The following is a 22,080-nucleotide window of genomic DNA, read 5'->3' on the forward strand; positions in this document are numbered from 1 at the left end:
CCAACTCAGTCAGCTCTCTCATCTACTGTCCTCCTGGCACTTGTGGTCCTAAGAGGCAGACATCTTTAAACACACAGAATCGTCCAATGAGAAGAGACTATGGAACAAGAACTGCCAGGCCCCTGTCGAGTGGGAACATCCAACCTGACCCTGCTGCAGAGGAACAGCACAGAGAGCACCAATGACAGTCACTCTTGACTGAAGAATGGAGGTTCCCAGATGTGCCACATCTGCAGGGGCCGCCGTCCCCGCTTTGGGGGCAAGCCTGGCATGAAGTCTCAGGCCTAGATTTTCCAAGAGTCCTCTCCCACCCAGTGCCTTGGATTTCAGTCGTCAGTTAATATTTGCCCCCCTCCATGAGCCCAGACATTATCAGGGGTCATATCAGCCTATATTTTAATAACCTCCAAAACTCTTTCCAAACTTCCCTAAGAAAAATATTACCATTATTATCCTGGTTCAGATTTGATATATCTGTAAACCGCATTCACCCTTTACTTTTTTTCTTTTTTGAGGAAGGCCAAATGTGTGGTTTGTGTTATGAGCGCGTTAGGGAAAATACAGCAACACTGGGCATGCTGACAGCCCCTACTTGAACAGAAAGTCTTTCATGGGGTTGCCAAGCCGAACTGTAAGATCGCACCTGTGACCAGCTGCCATGGGGTAGATAACCTGTTAGACATGAATTTGCACCTCCCATTTCTAGGACTTTTCAATACAATCTCGGGAGGTCTACACATCAGTTCTGACAAGGATGCACAATTACCCCTGAGTGGCAAGTGAGAAAATAAAAGAACCAGGCCGAAGTCTCATGGCTGGTCAGCGGTGGAGCTGGCATGGCAACTCCAGGCTGAGGTCTAGAAGGCATGCGCCCCCTGCTTCCAAGCTGCCTTCCCACCATGCTTTCCTTCCCCGTGCTGGCGAAGGGGAACCTGTGCCCTCCATTCCTGGGTTTCTGAGTAAGCATAGGGAGGAACGAGAGCCCTGGAAATGTGGTCAGGAGAAGGATCCCAACATGGGACCAGTCCAAGGAGAGGGGGGCTGAGGTCAGGATGCTTAGCAGCCACCCACGCCCTCAGGAATGCTGACCCACGGGGCAACAACGTGTTGCCCTGTGCCGGACGCCTGCAACCCCAACTCAGTTCTTCAGTTCGGGCATCCAACACACTTTTCATCTGCTGCACACACTTAGGCACAAGCTTCTCTTCCACACACGCCAATGATGAAGGCCCAGTGCTCCCAGTAAACACGCCGACAGAGCAGGGAGCCGCCGATCAAGATATTCCATCAGGAAACCCTAGTCACAGAGTTTTTGAGGAAGAAAATAGTACAATTCCAGAGCTGGAAGAAGCGTTAGCAATCCCCTCAGGTAATCCCTTCAGTGTGCTTACGGAACTAGGCTCGGATATTTTAATGAACTGTCCTGAGTCACAAAGCTGTTGAGTGTCAGTACTGAAATGAGATCCTGGGACCCAGAAATTGTGGTATTTTCTATCTCATCACTTATCATCTCCTGGCACAGAGTTCTTATTTTTGTTTTTTGACAGATGGGTAAACGGAGCAGGCTTCCTCAGGTTGACGCAGTAGGTGGTAGAACCAGGCCTTGAACTCAGGTCTACACGACTCCTGAGGCTATGTGTGTGCTTTCCAATATACCCTGAAGATCCTTGAGATGACACCACATCCTTTATGATAATCCCTACTAACCACTCAAATCTGCTAAGGAACTAACTCCTGCCCAGAGAACCAGCGGTTCTAAATGGACTTGTGGCAAACACTAAAACCTAAACAACAAGAGGCCTCGTCAGCATCTGAGGTGAGAAACAAAACACCAGACTTGCAAAGATGGCGCCGGGTTTGCACAAAGACCTGCTATGGAGAAAGCCTTTATAGATGTCCCTAAAGCCTTCCTGAGGTGGGGAAATCCATGGCATGTTCTCAAAGGCCTCTCTCTGAGGTGCTGGCGATGAGGGGGAGCCTCCGACCTCACCAGCGGAGGCGAACACCTGGAGAGGCCAGAGTGGCTGCAAGTGGCAGGCTGCTCTTCGCCGGGCAAGCCACTGACGGGCACGAGCACACCCGCAGGGCAGATACACTGCACATATGACAACACGCACATGGCCCTTTGTGCCCCACAGCTACACATGGGCATCCACGTCCACGGCTCCCACCTAGCCACACACGCCCCACCTGTGGCCTCTCCCCCTGCCCCTTGTTACCGCCACGGCCCCTCTCACCTCCCTCATCTAGAAAGCCCCCGACGCCGGCACTGACTCAGCCCCTCGGCCAATACCGTGCACAGTGCAGTGATGACGGGGCTGGCTCCAGAAATACTGCGTTTGCTGCCTACCCAGGCCACTAACAAGGTCTGGGGAGAATCATCAGGGCAGTTTATGACGGCTCCTAATGATGACTGCTCTTGGTAATGACCGGCTTGGCCGAGACCTGCCTAGGAGCGGATTACAAGCTCTGGCTCCCACTTCACAAGCCCAAAACAAAGTTTTCCCGGGGGGGCCCTGACCGCAGCAGATGGCCGGCCCCCTCCCCAGCTGCCTGGGCTGCGGGCTGACCTCATCGGGCCAGGCATCGGGGGCTCCTTCAAGTGGGTGGCCCAGAGCTGGCCCAGGCCTGGCTGGCACTGCCCTGGGTCCTCTCCTAAAGGATGTGATTTGAGGGCTTCTCTCTTGCTCCTCCTCACTCTTACCCACAGACTCGCCTGTCCAAAATATTTTGCCTGAATTTTTGCCGTTAGTATTGTATTATTGGGTTAATGAGTACCTCTCTGGGCTCCCTCTCTGCCCAAGGTCTTCTTTTAAGATGTGAGTAAAAGTAACATTCCAAAAGAGGCTCCCTATACCTCTTCAGGCCAACAAGACGAATGTTCTGCTCCTTGCCATGGCATTCAAGGCCCTTCATGACCTGACTCTTGCCTACTTTGTCAATCTCACTTCTAAATGTCTGCCTCCACACAATAGGCTGACTATGAAGAGACTCACTGCTCCCCAATATGCAGATACTGTCGTACCTCCACATCTAGACTTCTGCTGGGCCCTCCACACAGACTGTTCTTCCTACTCCCATCTTTCCAGCCTGAGAAACTCCTACCAATGCCTTGGAGAATACCACACGGTGTCTCCTCTCTGGAGCTTTCTCTGACCCCTCCCTGTGTTCCCACAGCCCTCTCTTCCTAGCTATTCCAGGAACCTGAGTATAGGATGACACGGTATGATGTGTTTCTGTTTCCCGCTCTGTGTCCCCTCAGAAAGTAAGCCATCTGAGGCCAGCAACCCCATCCCAATTAACCCACCCAGCCACTCTTCCACACGATAACCAGGGTGAAGCTGACGTAGGACACGTCCTCAATCCGGGCATTTATTAAACCTAGTCTACTCACATGCCATTAGCTCAAGGAGGCACTTCCACCTCAAACACAGGAAATGCCATGTGGAACTGCGCACGAGGGCTGAGTTCCAGGCCTGGGAGCAGAACAGAAGCACCTTGGGGAAGCCCACGGCCAGCTGGAAGTTTTGGCCACCAGAGGGCTCTAGGAATGGGGCAGGGGGAGCTCAGCCACAGAGAGACCCCCACCTCCCCCTCCAAAACTCATCAGCGCCTACTCAGTCAGATAGAGGCACAACCAAGTAGGCTGCTCTCACCACATTAGGAGGAGGCTTTGTGCAAGACTCCTTACTTAGAATCCAGCATAAAAGGCCCTACAGGATCAAATTGGGCCTACTAAAATCTCCCCTTGTCTGTACTTATCTGCATGGGTATGAGCGAGCTTCTGGCCAAGGTTTTTCTTCCTCGCCAAGGGCTTACCTGAGAGCTCAGAAGACCTACGGGGAGGAAGAGACTGTCTCTTTGGCTTTGACTATGGGAGTCCCCTCTTCCCGGCCCTGGGAAGAAATAATCCAAACACTTGTGTGTGTGCGACTGGAATCTCCTTGGGTGTGGATCCCAAAGTCCACAACTGTAGTACAAAGTATTAGCAAGGCCATATGCTCAGTACAAGTTCAACCACTGTCTGTTGAATTCAGTCTGTGCAAGAGTGCATACTGCAGGTAGATTTGCAGAAGAAAACATGCACACATATATGCATCATATACCTGTTTCTAAATGACTACAGATAAGAGTAAAGAAGCTGTAACCTGAGAGGCTGGACACTGACCCGCATGGGGCACCAGGCAGACATCTGAGCCCTTTTGCCCATCTGTATCTCAGAATAAAGGCGGTAACTCTTCCTGGTTAGCCTTGCTCTCTCTGAGTGCAAGCGGTCACAGCTTAGGTCAGGGTTAGAGGCTGCCCTCATCCAGGCCCCTCCCTTCCACGTCCCAGCACACCTTGCCCACAGCAGAGGGCAATACTTAATGACGGACTTCCTTTCCTCCTGCAGCCGTGTGAGGCCTGGGAGGTGTCCGGGGCCTGTGGCCACACTCAATGGGTAACCGCCGTAACACACCTGCTCATTCCAACTCCTCCGGGAGCAGGCCCAGAGCTGGGGACCTCACTCTCCCAGGAGGGGACGCAGACAGCACAAAAGCTGACTCCTCCCATCACACCTCAGCTTGGGCGGGCTCTACGTCCGGTCCGAGTGTTGAGCCAGGCCCAAGCCCTAAGGCAGCTCTCAGTTGTGAGAGCTGACAAATGATATTCTCTACCCATATTTGTTTACCTGAATTGGGTTTTGTCATTTGAGAATTGCTATTTGTTTGGGGTCGTCCCTCCTTTCCCAGCCTTTATTTCCTGACACCAGGAATGCCCATCTTTACTTTCTCTATTCATCTTGAGTCTGAAGTGAGAATACTCTTGCCTCTGGTCAGCTTCCCTGAATCTCTCCAGCCCCAACAGAACACGCTCCCTCCATAGGCCTGAGAGCATCTGAAGTCACCAGAGAACAGAGACAAACAAGCATGACCAAGGCCTGCCTCATCCACCAGATTCTTAAATTCGTTGAGGATGAGAAACAGGTCCTTGGCTCGAAGCGGAGACCAAAGGAAGCCTGGAAGGAGGGCAGGCGAGTCTCTGGGTCCAGAAGGTCTGCGTGGCCACTGCCCACAGGGATGGCTATGGGAGGCCGCTCACTTTCCGGGTGCCTGCTGTCTCTTCAGGTCCAAGTGCTGATTCCAGGCTCCCGTTTCTAACTCTGCTGCCACAGACACAGAGATAGGGCCCTCCTTCAGCTCTAAAGCCACTTCCAGAAGCTGAATGGATCTGTTGTGGAAACACACCGGCACATGAACGCATTTTCAAAGGCTCACGAAGAGAACAGAAGACATCTGTGGTTCTCCCAGAAGGCTATGACCTGGAGAGCACGCTGATGAAGGACAAGAGAGAACCAGAGAAAGCCACTCTCGTAATCCCGTCCGAGCAAGCGAGAGCACAGAGTAGGAGAAGCTGGTTCCTCATTTTTCCCCACTGCCAAAGCTCCATTCTGACATCTCTTTACAACTCACAGACATCCTTTCAGAACTGGCCAACAATTTCCCTTAAGTCATGCCCTAAAGAAATACTTGATTCCCCTCACTATGTACAGGCCGGTGAGTAAGCACCTGTTACCTGCACACCCAGCCCTCAAGAGCCCTTGGAACAGCCTGGCCCCATGCGCCTGCAGCCCCTCCCAACCCGAAAGACCAGCACCAATCACTCTCAAGACTTAAACATGAACACAGAGGCTCTCTCTGCCCTTGAGCCCAGACCTCCACCCCAAATACCCTCACCAAGGACACAAACGTCAACTCTCCTCCTGGGTCCTGGCTTTCTCTCCCTGACCCACTAAAGAAGTCAAGATGAGAGGGACCCAGGGTAGTGTCTAAGTTACAGGAGGTCCCTAGGAACACCTTCAGCTCAGTCCTGCAATAGGGACCCCACCCAAGGCCAGGGTGATCTAGAAGCTCCAGACTCCTGGACCAGGGCTGTCCGAGAACAAGCTGTTTCTAATTCAGCAGTCCCTCCCCAAAAAGCCACTCTACACGATGACCACCACATCTTCCTTTGAAAGACCTAGAAGGCTTTCTTTCCTCTCTTTTCATTTCTACCACCCTTCATGTGTTCATTCAGTCCCTCTCTCAAACATGTCCTGGGCACTGACAGAGCCAGACCTGCCCTCTCTATTCCAGAAGGATCGCTTGCCAGCAAGCAAAGCCAATAGCCCCAGGGACACATCTGTATGACTCTTTGCGGCTATTGTTCAAGCTCAGCAGAATTCACCAGGTGATTCCAGCCCCAGGTCCTGCATCCCAGCCCCGGCGTCCTGCCAGTTTGGTCCCACGGATGTCTGTCTTCCAAGAAACCTAAGCTGGGCCGCTTCAGGTTCGCTTGCCTCCTCACACACCCCAGGCTGCTTGTGTGATGCTGACAACAGCCATCCTGAGGCTTGCCACCCCCAACCCCACCCTGTGAACCAAGAAGTCTCGGGTGCCAGCCCCAAGTGGCACTTGAGCCCCGGGAGGCCCACCCAGCACAGGACACTTCCGCCCCCGAGGGCCCTGCCAGGTCTTGCTCAGGGCCAGGCCACCACGCCAGGCCCTCTGGGCCAAGGCGGAAGTGACCGTGCTAGTGACAGGGGAGGCCTCTTACACAGCAAAGCTATCGCTCAAATATTTACTGTATGTGTCTGGCTTTCACACGGAATCTGCAACCTGCCAGTTACCAGTGTTTACCTTGGTAGAAATTCACGGGAAATTTTAGTCCGAACAGGCCCAGAGTTTATTTTACTGCCAGATAAACAACTTTCTTTGATAAATCATCCGTGTGACAGTGTTCCTGAAAGACTAAACAAAGATTTCAAACGTAATCTATAGGCCTTTCAGAAGTCTTCCAAAGCTAAGGCCTCCTTAATTGGCTGCTCAAGGCAGGCTAGGGCAGGGCAAAGGCCTGACATTTCTTTGGCCATTTGTTCTCCTTTAAACACACACAAATTGGAGCTTCTGGTTCATTTCTGCAAAACTGGACGGAATTTACCAATATTTAAATGCTTGCTTGCTTCTCGAAAGAAGCCTGTTTTTTGGTTAAAGGGAGTGCATCTCACGAGTATCACAAGGCCGTTGTTGGAAAAGAAGCAAATGCGCTGGGGAACCAGCTTGACAAAAAGAGAGGGGAGGGCAGTAGAACACACAGGGCTAAACAGAACCCAATAAATTAGGAGCAAACTCGTATCAGGAATTAGAATTCTAAAAATCACACAAAAATAAAAAAACAAACAAAAAGACCTTCAGGAGGCACATCCTGAAACTGCTTACATGGTCCGTCCATGCCTCAGGGGTGTCATCAAACTAAAACCCAGGTCTGACTTCCAGAATACATGGGGTTGTTTTCTGTTTGGTTTGGTTTGGGTTGGATTTGTTTGGGTTTTGTTAACTATAGCACCTTGAAGCTGCAGAGAGCTTTTCAAGTTTTTCCAAGTGGGCTTTTAAAAAGCCTTCTTCAGTCTAATCCTCTGCTAACCAGAGAATTAACCAGAACATGCCATTCCATTGCCTAAAAATTTTTGCCAAACAAACTGATTTCACTTGTGCCAAAATCTTCCTACCTAGGCTCATTTCCATCCTGAAACTATTCTTTCCAACGAGAAGAGATAATCGTGATTATGGACTGAGCTGCAGCCATACTCCAGGCACCCCACACTTTTGACTCAAAGTCAATTCTCCCTACCACGCAGTAACACGGGAATCACCAGTCACATTTTGCAAGCAAGGAGACAAGCTGGGGGACGTTAAGAGACTCTCTCGTGGTTGCTCAGTTTATAGGGTTGGGATTGAATCCAAGTCTCCCTGGCCCAAAGCCTATGTTCTTTCTACTCTACTGCACTGCCTGCCTCTCCACAAAGGAAGAAACCAAAGATTGTGGAACCTTTTCCATGCGGTGGGTGCACCTATCAGTCCATTTACGTCCCACGGGATTTGAAAGCCATGAAGGAGCCCCCTGTATCCCCTTCTCACGGACCTTCCATTCCCACGGACTTCACCATTCCTGGCAGGAGGGGACCTTGAAGGCATGGGGGTACATGAAGGAGGACAGGTATGAAATGGATCAGCAGCCCACGTAAATGCTGGGGGACAGAAACCTTCATAGACACCAGGAAGAGCAGCCTTGGACAATCACACGACTAACTCTTTATCGGAGTCTTACTTTTCTCAGTCCCTGAGATGAGCCTCGGACTGGCTGACCTTTGAGGTTCCATCCAGCTCGGCGTGTCTTTAGAATGACAAAGGGATACAAATGAGCAGTGCGGCCCCCAAAGACATGGGCCCCTTGTGTGGGCTGTGAACAGCATCCCCCCCTTCCCAAACCATCCCTTCCCGCCTCCTTTCTCCACCCACGTCCAGAAAAGCTTCAGACAACAGAGGAGAAGCTGAGGGTCGGTCCTTGTCACTCCCCTTCTCCATGACCGCCTATCCACGCATCAAAGGATAAGGGTGACGTTTTGCTAAGTGAAATAAGCCAGACGCAAAAGGATAAATATTGCCGGATGCCACTTACATGAAATACCCAGAATTGTCAAATTCATAGAGACAGAAATGAGATGGTGGTTTCCGGGGGCTGGGAGGAGGGGCAATGGAGAAGTTAGTGTTTGATGGTCACAGAGCTTCAGTTTGGGAGGATGAAATCTATCCAAAGATGGCTGGCAGGGAAGGCTGTGTGACAATAGACAATGTGCATGTACTTAATGCCACCGAACCATACACCTGACAGAGATGGCAAATATCATGTTATGTATATCTTACCATAATAACTTTACCAAGAAAAGAAAAGAAAAAAGATAAGGAGGCTTAAGAAATGGGGCAGGGCCACTCCTAATCAGAGAAGCACCAGCTGGAGAGGAACTCATAGGACACCCACCCACACAGTTGGGCCACTGACTGTCCCAGGGAGTAATCGAGTCAGACCTGGACTTGGCCACAAGGAGGGGAGGTCATACGTCAGCCAATCCTGGGCCAATCTTGCCTACAGTGAAATCTTTGTCTTAGGACAAAGAAAAGCAATCCCTTCGACATGACGCAAGGAAGGCACAGGGTTGCAAACAGAATCAGGTTTGGAAAATATTTCAGTAAATATGGTGAGAGCAGAGGACGGAGAGCTCCTGAGATGCACCTCTCGCTGCTCTGGGGAGAGCCACGAGGGAGGTCCCACCTGCCCCAGACAGGTGGCTGGATACTTCCATCCCTGGAAGCATCACCTCAGTGAATGTTTAGTGAGTCTGACCTGGGTTCCCGACACACCGTCGCCTCTGCTCCTTACCAAAACCTATGAAAATCGAGGGAAACGGAGGCCTGGAGATGGGGAGGGATTTGCCCAGGGTTGCAAGGCACATGCATAGCAGCAGAGGAAGGACTGAACTCGGTTCCGGGAAATGCGGTTCCCCATCCCCGGCTCCTCGCTGTCTCATACTTCAGTATACTATCCCAGGCCTCACTACGCTAACACAGTGATTCTCACCGAAATTCGCTTTACCCAAGTATTTTTGTGCCCACCAGAGCCAAGAGAGAATCAGGCATGGAGACAGGAAGCACAGCGCTCACCAGAAGGGAGAATGTGGCTCTTCCCCACCTTTGCCCTGACGTTCCTTAGCCTGGCTTCAGAGTGCAAAGGGTCCCCGTGTGACCTCAGCCTGAACTGCCCAAGGCCTGATTCTCTGGCCAGGACCCCAGGTTTGGGTTCTGCACAGACAATCTCCAATCCAAGACCACAGGTGAGCAGGGAACGGACATCACCAGCAACCCAGTCAACCTAAGGCTTCAAGGCTCCTTGGTTCAGCCACAGCCCATGCACTGGACAGCACGCCCCTGGGCATGGACAGGAAAGCTACTCGGAGCAGGACCCAGGCTGCGACCTGTGGGCTGTGCTTTCCAGGGACTGAAAGCACCGATCCCACATTTTCCCTCACTCGAAGTGCCTTAACGAACCCTTCCAAGTATTTACAGATCTGTGGATGGGAGACTATCTCAGAAGCCTTCAGCCTGCCGACTCCACCCCAAGAGCTGTATGCCTTCTGTCTTATTTAACTGCACTTTCACTGAACTCAGTTTCTGGACGTGAATGCTTCTGTTTCGTTTTTAACATCCACGCATATACACTCCGTCACCCAAAACAGGGCATGAAGTTTTCCTTGAAATTAATAAATGTGTTGTCCACAGCCACTTGGAAAGAAGCTTTCTCCTTTTATTAAATGAAAGAAAGAAAGAAAGAAGGAAGGAAAGAAAGAAAGAAAGAAAGAAAGAAAGAAAGAAAGAAAGAAGAAAAGAAAAGAAAAGAAAAGAAAAGAAAAGAAAAGAAAAGAAAAGAAAAGAAAAGAAAAGAAAAAGGAAGTCCAATTTCCATCCCCCTGCCATCCCGCCGATTCAAATACTCATCCGGCAAACTTTTATTTCATGCCTACCGTGGGGAAGAGACTGTTCTAGGGCTGTTGAAGTACAAACAGGACTTGTTTTGTTCATTCTAAGACATGGATTATCTTCACATTTTACCATGAGGCATGCTTCCTTTGTCACTGGTCCAAAACGAACAGTGCATCTCATAATGAATGGGCAATTCACATTAGGTAAAATAGGGTGCCAGATACAGACCCCACTCTCCAGCGGCTTATAGAGGTTACAGTTACCGTGCTGGTAGCCAGTTTCCCTCACCTCAGTGGGAGGAAACCCAGGGTTTAGCTTGAAAAGGCTGAACCCGCATTTTGCAAGAGATCAAACTGCCCTTCGGAGTAAACCACTGTGCCTCCAAAGCAGCACAGCCAACGCACCTTGAAAGAAGAGTGAGGCAGAGCAAGAACAGACTAGTGGGGGTTCAGGAACCTCTGAAAAGATTTCTTCTAGGAAACACTCCCAAAGGCTAAAGGTGAGAGCCCGTTTCTTTCCTTTCCTTTCCTATTTGACTCCTTTTGCCCTTACAAAGTATGGTTTTACTCTTTATGAGGAAACACAAATGGGGAAAAAAAAAAAAGTCCTTCCAGAAGGCAAGGAAAATTTCTGGGGGCAATGAAATCTTTTTTTCCACAGCAAGAAAATACTGGGGTAAAAGAGTTGCCACTCGAACTCTCAGGCTCAAGAAAACTGGAGAAGCTGGCATGAGAGCAAGTCCTGAACTACCGTAGCAGAAGGCGATCATCGTGCACGCTTCTAGCAGAAAAGCTTAAGGGTCTTTACAGATACTGGAGAAGCTACAGACACCAGCCGGGGACAGGGTCCTAACCTCCCAGCAATTATAAATGAGCTCTTTACACCCGTGGGATAAGCTAATGTGAAGGAAAGATGCCTAAGGGCACCGAGTTGCTAACAGCAGAATTACTAGTGAGGCAGCCTGTTTAAGAGAAAGGAGGCGGCACCCTGTTGTCACAGAGCAGGGAAAGCCCAGAGCACAAAACGCAGAGCAGCGCGTCCCAACTTCAGTACAACAGGCAAGCTGGCCACCATGCCGAATTCAGAGACTTTGCACCATCTAACTTTCGGCTTTCCCACATCTGGCTCTTGATCCAGCCTGATCCAGCTGCATTCCTGAGTATCAGCTCACAGGTGTTTCTACTGATGCTTTTCCCTGTTGGGGAAAAACAGTGCGCTCGGAACTTGGGGTGTGGGGGTGTGCGGGGGTGTACGGTGCAGAGGTGGAGAGACTAGTGGCCAGGCAGACCTGCCAGAGATTTAAAAACGCACCACCTGGGAAAGAGTGTTGGGCCCTGCACGCCCCACTCCATGGAGGCTTCGGGGTTCCGAGGATGCGTTGGCAGGAAGGCGAGTGTGTGTGCTGACCCAGAAGGAATGCAGCCCCTTATTCCTCGAGCTCACAGAAAGCCTTCCAACAACCTGATGTCTTCCCACCGGGGATGTCAGGGCCACTTAAGGCAAAGTTTGATCCCTAGAGCAGGGAGGAAAACCTTTTTTTTCTTCTCTGTTGTGTGTCAGGTTGCCCTGCTGAATTTCTTTGTTTCCTAACTGAATCCCATCAGCGTGGCTGACTGCCTCGCTTGCTTGAAATGAACTGAGCTAAGAAACAAGTTTCTCAACAAGGCTGCATTCTCCAGGATGCTGAGAAGGGCAGAGTTAAGCTCAGCCCCTGCAGAGTGGAGGAAAATAAAATCCTATTTATTGCCTTACAAGAACATCAGAAACAAAAAACCAAAAAGTCTCTCCTGCACCCAGTTCAAAGAAGCCTGGCATATGCCATACCCGTGCTGAGGGGATAAATGCCTCATGGCAAACCAGTGGCTGTTCATCTTCTCTTAAATGAGGAAGGCAGCATGCCAGAGCATGGAAGAACTCCAAGTAGGAATGTCAGATTCCTTATTTATGAAGTAAGTGGACTTGATATGATGACCTGTACAGTCCAGGAGGGACTCAGACCTTCTCTGAAGCCGAGAAGAAAACCATCTCAGGGCAAATGGAACACAGTCTCAAACAACCCATCAGTCAGATCCGCCAAGACCTGATGAGCTATTAAAATAAGATCTACCCCTCGCTCCTATAAACAGTAAGCAAGTGGCTTGCTGACTTAGTAGGCAGCTACTACAGTGGGCAAGGACATCCATCCCAGGGAGTTGCCTGAGCACCCTCTAGACCCCTACCCTACGCCATGGGGTCAACCTTCCATGTTCAAATTCCTCCCCAAAGCCTGCCTCTTCGGCCCAATTCCGGGGAATGTCTCTCATGGACCTAGTTGCCACAAAACCCTCAGTGGCCAGAATTTTGGTAAGTGGGAGTGGAGGGAGGAGACCTGACGACAAGTTCAGGTTGGTGAGTTCCAAAGACTCCGAGCATAAAGACACGGATTCTCTTCTCACAACTTCTTAACATTAACTTGGCCTTGAGTTCCCACAGCCCCCTCCTCAGCTGGTGAGTTCTCAAATGATGCCATGATTAGTGTTTGGTCAGTGTTTAAGAAAAAAATTTTGATTAAATTGTAATTTGCTCTAGGTAAGTATTTTTGAGTACGGCATCTAGCACAGCCCTTTGCCCTCCAGAAATGTCGAATGGATACATGAATCAATGAACAACCAGATACACTGGATTTCAGCTCCTGACTAGGAAGTCATGGCAGATCAATCACCTCCTCCACTCTCTGAGTTCCCAAGCTTTCCATCATTCTTCCCTCAGAAGCTGAGCCTGACGGAAGTCACAGGAACATAAAGCATCAGCTAATATATTACCTTTCAGAGCTTGCTTTAATATGGTTTCCTGGATTTGCACAAATATCAGCGGGCTGACTTCTAAAAGTGAGTGTGCTCCTTTACAATATCTGAAGAGGACCCGGGAAATCAAAACCTGGCCCTTTGGTTGTCCCTCGAAAGGGTTCTTTGGGCTCTCGGCCATATCTCAACATATTCTTTCTGCCCCAGCCACACCGCAAAAGGCTTCTTGTCAGGATTTCTGAGAGATTTTCTTTTCTCTGTCCCAAATGCACCTTTGGGAAGGAGTCTCAACCCCATTTGTGGAAGAAAAAGCATGTTGCTAACACAGTATGGGGCTGTGCACCCACAGACGCTCCAGTGGGCGGTCTGCCGGCTCAGCTGGGCTCTCGGCACCCCTCGAGGAAGCAAGAGCAAAAGTACTCCCGGACGATGGAAGGGCCACAGAGTCCGCACACGTGACCTCAGATGCCTTCTACCCTTTCCCTTCCGGTTCATTTAAAACGGCAACCAGAAAAAAAGGAGGTGCCTCAAAGACAGGCCGGAAACTGCACCCTAGACCAATCTTCCTAGAGGTCCCGCAGGCCCCCGCCAAGGGCAATGGAGGCCAAGATGTCTCGTGCACAAACAAAGCGCACAAGGCGTATCCGTCCTCAAGACGCTTTCAGGGGCAAAGGGTCTGAGCTCTCCCACATCTGTCCTCAGTCACGAAGACAATCCTGAGAATATGCATGTCACGGGTACAATTTCCTTCAGCTTGCATGTGCAGGTCACATGCATGTGAATCGGACACAGCCCTTGGCCCGTGCAAGAAGGCCTTTCTGTATGCTTTATTATGTTTGGTTAGTGAAAACATGGAATAGGTCACCCTGAACGACCAAGGACCCACGTTACCTACCGTTCTGCTCTTCCTGTTAAGAATTCCGCAAGAACGCCCATCTCAGAGACACACGGCAGGCATCTCGAGAAAGGCACCGCTCAGTGTCCGGCTGAAACTTCCTTCAGCAAAGCAGGCCTGGTCCCACAGGCAGAGCCAATTCTCGGCATCCGCATGAATTAGAAGGAGGCAGCCTTCCAAACGGAGGTGGTCAACATTTACCGTTCCCAGGGGAGACAGACTCAGGGTGTCTGGAGCTGTTCAGGCCTTCTATGAGGCTGCCTACAGGGGGGTCATCCCTGAAAAGCCCCCTGAGATCTGCTCCCCAGACCGCATCCAGCACTTCACCTGGGGCTGTAAGGGCTGATCTGGAATTAACCCGGAGTGGTTTGGGAAGAAGGGAGAGAATTCCCACTACTGGAGGGAGATCACTTTTCTGTGTCAGGACGGACCTGATGGGGACCCCTCTGAATGCCCCAGCGGCTGGACTCCCCTCCCCAGGTGCTGGGGGGTGTAGGTGGGCAGGAACCTGTGCCACATTTCAGAGCTGGGTAGAGAGGTGCTGACACCTAGGGGTGGATGGAGAAAGAGCCAGTGTGGAGGGAAGGCCAGCCAAGCAGCTGGTGGGATCTCCTGGGTCCAGCTCCTGGGAGCATCCAAGGAGGGGTGTCCCTCCCTATCTCCTCCCTCTCTGTCCTCAAGTCCGCCACCCTCCACATCTAGGGAAGGTCCCCAAAAACCTATCCAGGAATCCTCAAACAGAAGGGCAGAAGCCAAGTTTGACTTCAATGAAAATAAGCCCATTCTACACCCTCTCCAGATTTCCATGGGCCTGAGAAAAGCAACCATTTGGGGGAGAATGAAGGGAGAGAATATAAAGCTCCAAAAAGAGGCACCCACAGGCTCTCTGCTCCCCAGGGACACAGACCAGGAGGAAGCAGGGACTAGGCCAAATCTCCCAGGGGTGGCTGGGGAAGTCTTCTTACCAAACTCGCTCGCACAGAGATGTTCAATGATGGCTTCAGATTTTAACTCGTTGTCACATGGAGGACACACGGTTGTGCCTAGGAAGGGAAAGGAGGAGGAAGAGGAGCCATGAGTGACAGAGATTGTGATCTGGAAGGAGCCAGCCCTGGGGAAAGAGGTCAGCCCTAGGACCAAGCTGAAAGTAATTAAAGGTCTTCTGGAATTTCTGAAGAGCAGCTGGAGAATCAGAGTCCTGGGGCCCTGGACCCAACGCCAGACAGACACAGCCTCTTTCTTTCTTTCTATCTTCCTTTCTTCCAAGATTTTATTTATTTATTTGACAGAGAGAGAGGGAGAGAGAGCACAAGCAGGGGGAGCACCAGAGGAGAAGCAGGCTCCCCGTAGAGCAAGAAGCCCGATGCGGGTCTCGATCCCAGGACCTCAAGATCATGGCCTGAGCCAAAGGCAGACGCTTAACAGACTGAGCCACCCAGGTGCCCCCAGACACTGTTTCTTGAAAACCTGGGGGCTTGAACTGTGGAATATGACACAACCGTTTAACCCAACCTTATCAGGGCGGCGTGTGAACTGTGGCTGGACGGGGAGTGCTCACCTATTCCAGCCGTTTGCTTCTGGTTCTTTCTCCCCTTGTCCTTAACTATCCCTCTCCGATTCCTGTCCCCTTTCCCATTCCCAAACTTCCAAAGGGACAGCAGATCAATCTGACCTGCTCCCTAGGAGCCAAGAAGGAAACTCACCAGACACACCAACTCAAGCTGCCAGCCTGAGCACCCCTCTCCAAAAGGGCTATTGCAGTGTGAGTTCCTGCCTGCGCTGGGGTGGGAGGCAGGAGCAGCTGGATGGGGCTGGGGCTGGGGGCAGCAACAGGCCAGAGCTGCCAAATGGGAGAGACGGGAGGGAGGGGGGAGCAGGAGGACCCTCTGAAGGCGTTTTCACAACACTGTGAAGTGCTTTGAAGAGGAGAGGTGTGTGTGTGTGTGTGTGTGTGTGTGTGTGTGTGTGTGTGTGTGTGTCATGAGGGCCGCTGCGGGCACAGGGGAAGCAGACTTCTGAGGCCAGGGACAGAGGCCTCCTCCAGGCCCAAAGGCTGCTGGAGGGGGATTCCCCCAGGGGGTAGAGTGCCTCTGTGGGAGGACAGGGAAAAGGCAGGACAGTGGACTTCCCAGACCGTCCCCTCCATCATCCATCAGCCACTAGGAGTTTAATCCATGATCTAGGAAATCTAGCACATTCGAAGGTCACTCCACCCCTGGCAAAGCACGGAGGGGCCAAGCCAGGGTGGCGCTGAGAAGCAGAGGAAAGTCACCCCAAAGTACAATGGTAAAATCGAAGGCCTTTTGTCCTCCTCCTCCTCCTCCTCTGTCCTTTCCAGTGGCCTCCGTGGCAGAGTCTCCTGTCCGTGATGTCCCCTGGGGCTCATCACCGTCACCAAGGTGGTAACACTATGGAGGGAGCTAAACAGCCCTGCCAGGCCAGCGCTGCCCCCCAAGACATACCCAGTCCTCAGCCGGTCACCCCCACTTCCAAGCAGGGTCCCCCTGTGGCCCAGCAGGGACCACACCCTTTCATCTTTCTTAGGATTCCTCTCCCACCTTGGCTCCATACCCAGGGCCAAACACCATCTAATTCTCAGTGCGGCAAGAGCCACAGCCACACTCCAAGCAGAAGACTGTGTGACTGTCTTTTGGCCCAGAATTTGGAAATTTGCTTTTCAGCCAGAACTTGAAATTAGGTCCTGGAGGTAGTTTTTCTGACAAAGGGAAAAACTTACCCAGAATTTTGCATTATGGTTCTTGCTTCCTTGGGGGAGAAAAACAGGGAAAGGAGGTCCTGAAGTATGGGAAGGACCATGTTACCTATCCCAGGAGGGTGAACCGGGCTTTGGGATTTTCCTTGTTTTCTCTTTCTTTTCTTTTTTTTTTTTTTAAGTAGAAGTTATCACACTGTAAGTTTCTATGAATATAATCTTGACTGAACAAGTAGCAGGGCCCCGGCAGTGAGACTATCAAACACTGTCCCCAGGGCACACTCCCGTCACCCCTCTGGACCCTCTGAGTTCCCTGACAGGCTCTGTAGCCCAGCGGGGCATTTTCCTCAGGCCCACCAATGAACATTTGACCTTCAGCGCCTCTCAAGGTAGAAACAGCTCACAGGGTGAGCTAATCTTGACTTTTCTTATGGCTGACTCTGGAGTAGCTTGATCCAGGGAAAGGAGGAATGTGTAAAGCAATATTAATCTATGCCCCCTCTGGTGTGTCCTTGGGGCCCTGCAGGCCACCTCTGTAGGAGAAACCCACCATCCATCTGAGAGGTAGAACTAAACTGCTGTTTGAAGGGAGATTTAAAATAATGTTTAAAGCAAGGGAACCCAAAACTGAAGAATTTTGTATTTCATTAATATTTTAGGGGGTGGAGAGGAGATGAGAGTCCAACACTAGAGTCACGATTAAGTGATTTTTTAAAAATCAGGACATGTGCACACAGCGCTCTCTCTCTCATACACACACACACACACACACACACACACACACAATAAACACACACAATTACACACAAACTTTCTCCCTCACACACACAGCAAGTCTTCCCTGGCCAGCTCCTTCACATCCTGAGACGAGACCTTCTGGAGGCTCCCGGGAGACAACGAGAGCACTGTGGGCCCTGCAATCCATGACTAGAACAGCCAGACTGATCTAACACGCAGCACATCTGAACAACAAAAAAATTAAACTAAAAATATAACCTTGTTTCATACAACTTCAATCAGTGAAACCTGGCTGGAAAGGGAAACCACCATTTCCTGGCCTGGGAATAGGTAGATCTAACGTAAGCGCAAGATGTAGAAAGAACTTTCCTGGAAAGTTGCTAAAGTTATGCCTTTCCTATGCCACACAGGGACAGTTGATGATGTAGCTGGGGTGTCAGACTTTTGGAGGGAAAAGTATCTTTTGACTTTTCTCTCATTATCAAGTCGATCTTTACTAACACAAGGATCTTAAAGTGTGCCCAATACCCCCAAAACATGCCCAATTACGTGAAGAGCATGCCAAGATATGCATTATGCCTTGAAAATTTGGCTTTAATTTCAAAGACTAAAGAGAAGGGAGAATAAAAGTAGTACCTATGTATTTATTCTCACCCTAAAGTACCAGTTCCCATTCTGGAACCCCAAGCCATAAGCTCATGAGGACTGGTAGTTTGATCTGTCTCAACCTGCCCCTCCACAAACACACACACACACACACACACACACACACACACACACACACACACACACACACCGCGGCCCTCCCACCTCCAAGCTCAGCTGGCAATGGCCATGTGGCCTCAGAGGAAGTCATTCAGGGCTCCTGTCGGGCTCCCTCCCACCAAAGGGGAGGAATGGGTGCTCTCTCCTCTCTGGGCAGAACCTCTCACCAAAACCAATGAGGGGAGAACCAGTTCCCAAGCCGCACACCTGATGGGTCCTCTCAGGGCTCCTCTCTATTCGGGAGCTGGCCTTGGGAGGGTGCTACCCAGGCACTCAGGGGCTGGAGGGTAGGCAAGGGGAGGATGGTACCAAGGCCCAGACTCAGGATGGGGCATTCCGGGGGAACAGCAGCCCAGGAGTCAAAGGCAAGACAACAAATCTAGGATATCCCCCCACTCCACTCCAGCCTTTCGGGGCAGCAGGGTGTTGGGTTGGGTCGGAGGATTCTTCCCGTTTTATCCGTAGGCACCTCAGCCAGTCCCCCATCTTCCCCGTAAAAGGTGTTCCCCCAAAGGTCTCCATGTGCAAGGGCTGTTCCCAAAAGACAGCTGGGGGTGGAGCAGAGGCCTGTGGAGCAGAATGGGCTCATCTCCGGGCGGGCCAGCGGCCAGCCAGCGAGGAAGGGGAGAAGGAAAAGCCTGTGGGCTGTAGAGGATGGCCCCACACCGGCAGAACAGGAGTGCTTTGTTTGCTCGAGGTAACCGCTTAGCTCTTGCTCCAAAGGCCGGCAATTCCCCCAGAGGTTAACCCTATGCAGACACCCAAGAAGTGGCCGGTGCCCCGGCCCCCCATAGCCAGACTGCCGCCTCTCCCACCCACCAGGGGCCCAGGCCACCTGGGCCACTTTGGACCAATCTCCTCCCTCCCTAGAACACACAGGAGCATTTGGGGCTTGCTTTCCCCCATACTACCATCGTCACACTGGAAGAGTAAACTCTTCAGAGGACATCTCCCTTTTAGGCATCACTTCAGGATGAACCAAGTCAGCCAACAGCCCGACCCCCACCCTAAACCCATTCCTCCAACCCCCTTGGGGACATGGGAGCCTATGCTCAGGGCGCCTAGTATGGTTCCCCATTCCGGACTATAGGACTATGGACACATCTTTCTTTCAGCCTCAACTCAGCTTCTGAAGAATTTGCTCTTTAAAAGTCAAGCCACTGCACTGGATTTTTTTTTTTTCTTGTTTGTTTTGATTTGTTTTTGTTTTTGTTTTTGCCTCTCCAGGAGGGATTCTTTTTTCCCTTCCCCTCCAGAGCTGCCCTTTAAGTGGGAGGGGTTCTAAGAGGAAGCGCAGGCCCCCTCCGTGGGGCTGTTAGGAAAGTCTCCAATTTGCGTGGCCCCACTCCCCAAGGAGAGATGAACAATGAGCTAATTGCATTTTTATCTTTCTAATTACCTGAGGATTTGTGTAAATGGGAGAAGCAGGGGGTATGCAAGAATGAGAGTACACGCTTTCCAGCCCCCCAGCCTCCCCAACCCTGAAAAGGGTGGAGAAACAGAAATCCTGTTTCTAAATTTTTTTTTTCCCCTCAGCCAGTTCTGCAACCCTCCCGGAGCTACTTGGCTGAAGGACTAGCTAAGGAAAGCCGGGGGAAGGGGTAGGGGGGGATTTTTTTTAACCCTCATCCAATTTATGAAAATACACAAAGCTGCACCTTAGCATTTTCTCGGCCTTTCTGGGCTTTCTACACTTTGGGTTTGGGGTGTTTTTTGGTTTGTTTTTTTGTTGTTGTTGTTGTTGTTGTTTTGTTTTCCCCTCCTGGGGCATCCCGTCTCGGTGTTAAAAACTTCCACGGGGACTCGGTTCCCTCGCAGAGGGAACAGGCTTTGTCTCAGGTATGAAAAAGCGAGCCTGGATCCCAGGAACAGCGGCTCCAGCACCGCATCGAGCTTGCGAGGGGCCCAGACACAGCCGCCGCTGCCGGGCAGGCCAGCCATGCACCTAGGTCGGCAGAGGTGCCAAGCGACACCTCGGACGAACGAGAGGCTTTTTTAAAACTCGTTCCGCACAGCTTGCGAGCGACCTCCGGGAAGCGCGTCCGAACTCGGGGGAGGAGCGGCCGGGCGGGGGTCCGAATGGCAGGGGCTTTCCCGCGGCGGGTCCCCGGGGCCCCAGCCCGCCGGGGCTGGGGGGGCTCGCGCGCGTGGGAAGGGGCGGCCTGACCTTGGGGCTTGGAGGCTTCGGTGGCATTGGGCGGGGTCATGGCGATGCAGACGTCCCCCTCAGGGAACTTGTCACACTTGAGCATCTCGGGCCAGTAGAAGCCGAAGAACTGCATGACGGGCTCGCACGAGTCGCGCACGGCCTCGCAGAGCCAGCGGCACGGGTAGATGGGCCGGTCGAGGCACACGGGCGCGAAGAGCGAGCAGAGGAAGACCTGGGTGCCGATGTGGCAGTTCTTGTTGAGCAGGGGCACCCAGCTGCTGGCCTGCTGCTTCACCTCGGCCATGGTCTCGTGCTCCAGCAGGTTGGGCAGCACCATCTTCTTGTAGCCCACGTTGTGGCACAGCCGCAGGTCCACCGGGATGTCCACGCACTGCGGCGGCTTGGTGTAGAAGCGCCCGCTCTGGTAGGAGCCGATGTCCGACTGGAAGCTCACGTAGTCGTACTCGCTGGCCGAGCCCGCGGCCAGGAGCCCGGCGGCCAGCGCCAGCAGCACGCCCGAGGCTGCCCAGCGGCGGCCCCCCGCGCCGCGCCCGCTGCCCATGCTGGCTCGGCGCACTCGCTCCCGCGACGTCGGGGCTGCCTCGGCCGCCTCCCCGCGCGCGTCCCACCGCAAACTTCCAGCGATCTCCGGGGACAAAAGACGCCGTCCCCAGCGCTGCCCGGCTCGGCGGCCGCGCGCTCCTGCCCGGTCCTCGGCGGGTGGCGGCCCTCGGCCTGCGGCGGGAGCTCGCGCGGGGAGGGGAGCGCGCGCGGCGGCCCGAGTGCGGCCCCGGCTCCCGAGCGCGCGGCGGGCTGGCGGGCGGGCGGGCGGGCGCGCGGCACCTACTCCCGAGGCTGCAGGACTCGAGTGCCCGGTGCTCCTGTAGCAGCTCCCTCGGAGTCTCCCCGCGCAGCCAATCAGCTCCCGGCTGCGGCGAGCCGCACTCATTCCGCACGTCAGTCACCGGCGCAATTCACCAATCGCTTCGCCGGCAGGGGCGTTCGGTCGACTAGAACTCAACCTCGGTCAACACCCCTTAAAAAACAAAACCAAAATTAAATAAATAAATAGCGGAAGAAGTGGGGAAAGGAGAGGAAAAGGAGAAGAAGAGGACAGGGAGAGAAAGAGGGGATGGATTTTAAAAAGAAAAAGAGTGTGGGGTGGATAAAGAGGGGGAGTTAACGCTGGTCCACTTGAGTCGGCTGGAAGAGAAGCAAGAAACCTTAACGAGTACTTACAAATCCACGAGATAATGAAGACTTTTTTTTTTTTTTAATGCTTTTCCTAATTTCAAGCAGCAGCCCACCAGACAAGCAGCCCACCTCTTTGGTTTTGTCCTTCGTAGCTACAATACAAAAGCAGACGGTTTGGGACAAAACCCAAACCGGGGCTCAGGAAGGCTGAACCCACCGAGGTCTGCTTTTAAATCGCCAGCCAGTCCGGCTCTCAGCTCCCGCAAAACCAAGGGGGAAGGTGTAGATGGGGCTGCTCGCGGGGTTCAAAAGGCAGCACCTTTCCAGGTGGGACAACCAGACGACGGTGGCCCTCAGACAACATGGGGGCCCTGGGTCCTTGCTGCAACTCCGCTCCGTGCGGGAGGAAATATTGCCCAGGAAGGTGTTAGCTTCGGGAGGACGAAAAAAGAAAGTTAAAGAAAAGAAAAAGAACTACTGGAGTCCCAGCCTGATAGCACGTCTGCGTG

General features: G+C 52.2%; 1 protein-coding gene across 1 annotated transcript in view; it reads right to left on the minus strand.

Annotated features, from left to right (window-relative positions):
- Positions 1-21,235, minus strand: part of SFRP1 (secreted frizzled related protein 1) — a 43,816-nt gene extending 22,581 nt beyond the window's left edge. Inside the window, exons 1-2 of the mRNA XM_047717169.1 lie at positions 20,396-21,235; positions 14,978-15,055 (exon numbers count right to left, since the gene is read on the minus strand). Of these exons, the coding sequence (XP_047573125.1) occupies positions 14,978-15,055; positions 20,396-20,939 (622 nt within the window). The 5' untranslated portion in view covers positions 20,940-21,235. The remainder of the gene's footprint in view (positions 1-14,977; positions 15,056-20,395) is intronic.
- Positions 21,236-22,080: the final 845 nt, after the last annotated feature.

The sequence above is a fragment of the Lutra lutra genome, chromosome 2, assembly GCF_902655055.1.
Source record: "Lutra lutra chromosome 2, mLutLut1.2, whole genome shotgun sequence".
NCBI lineage: Eukaryota > Metazoa > Chordata > Mammalia > Carnivora > Mustelidae > Lutra > Lutra lutra.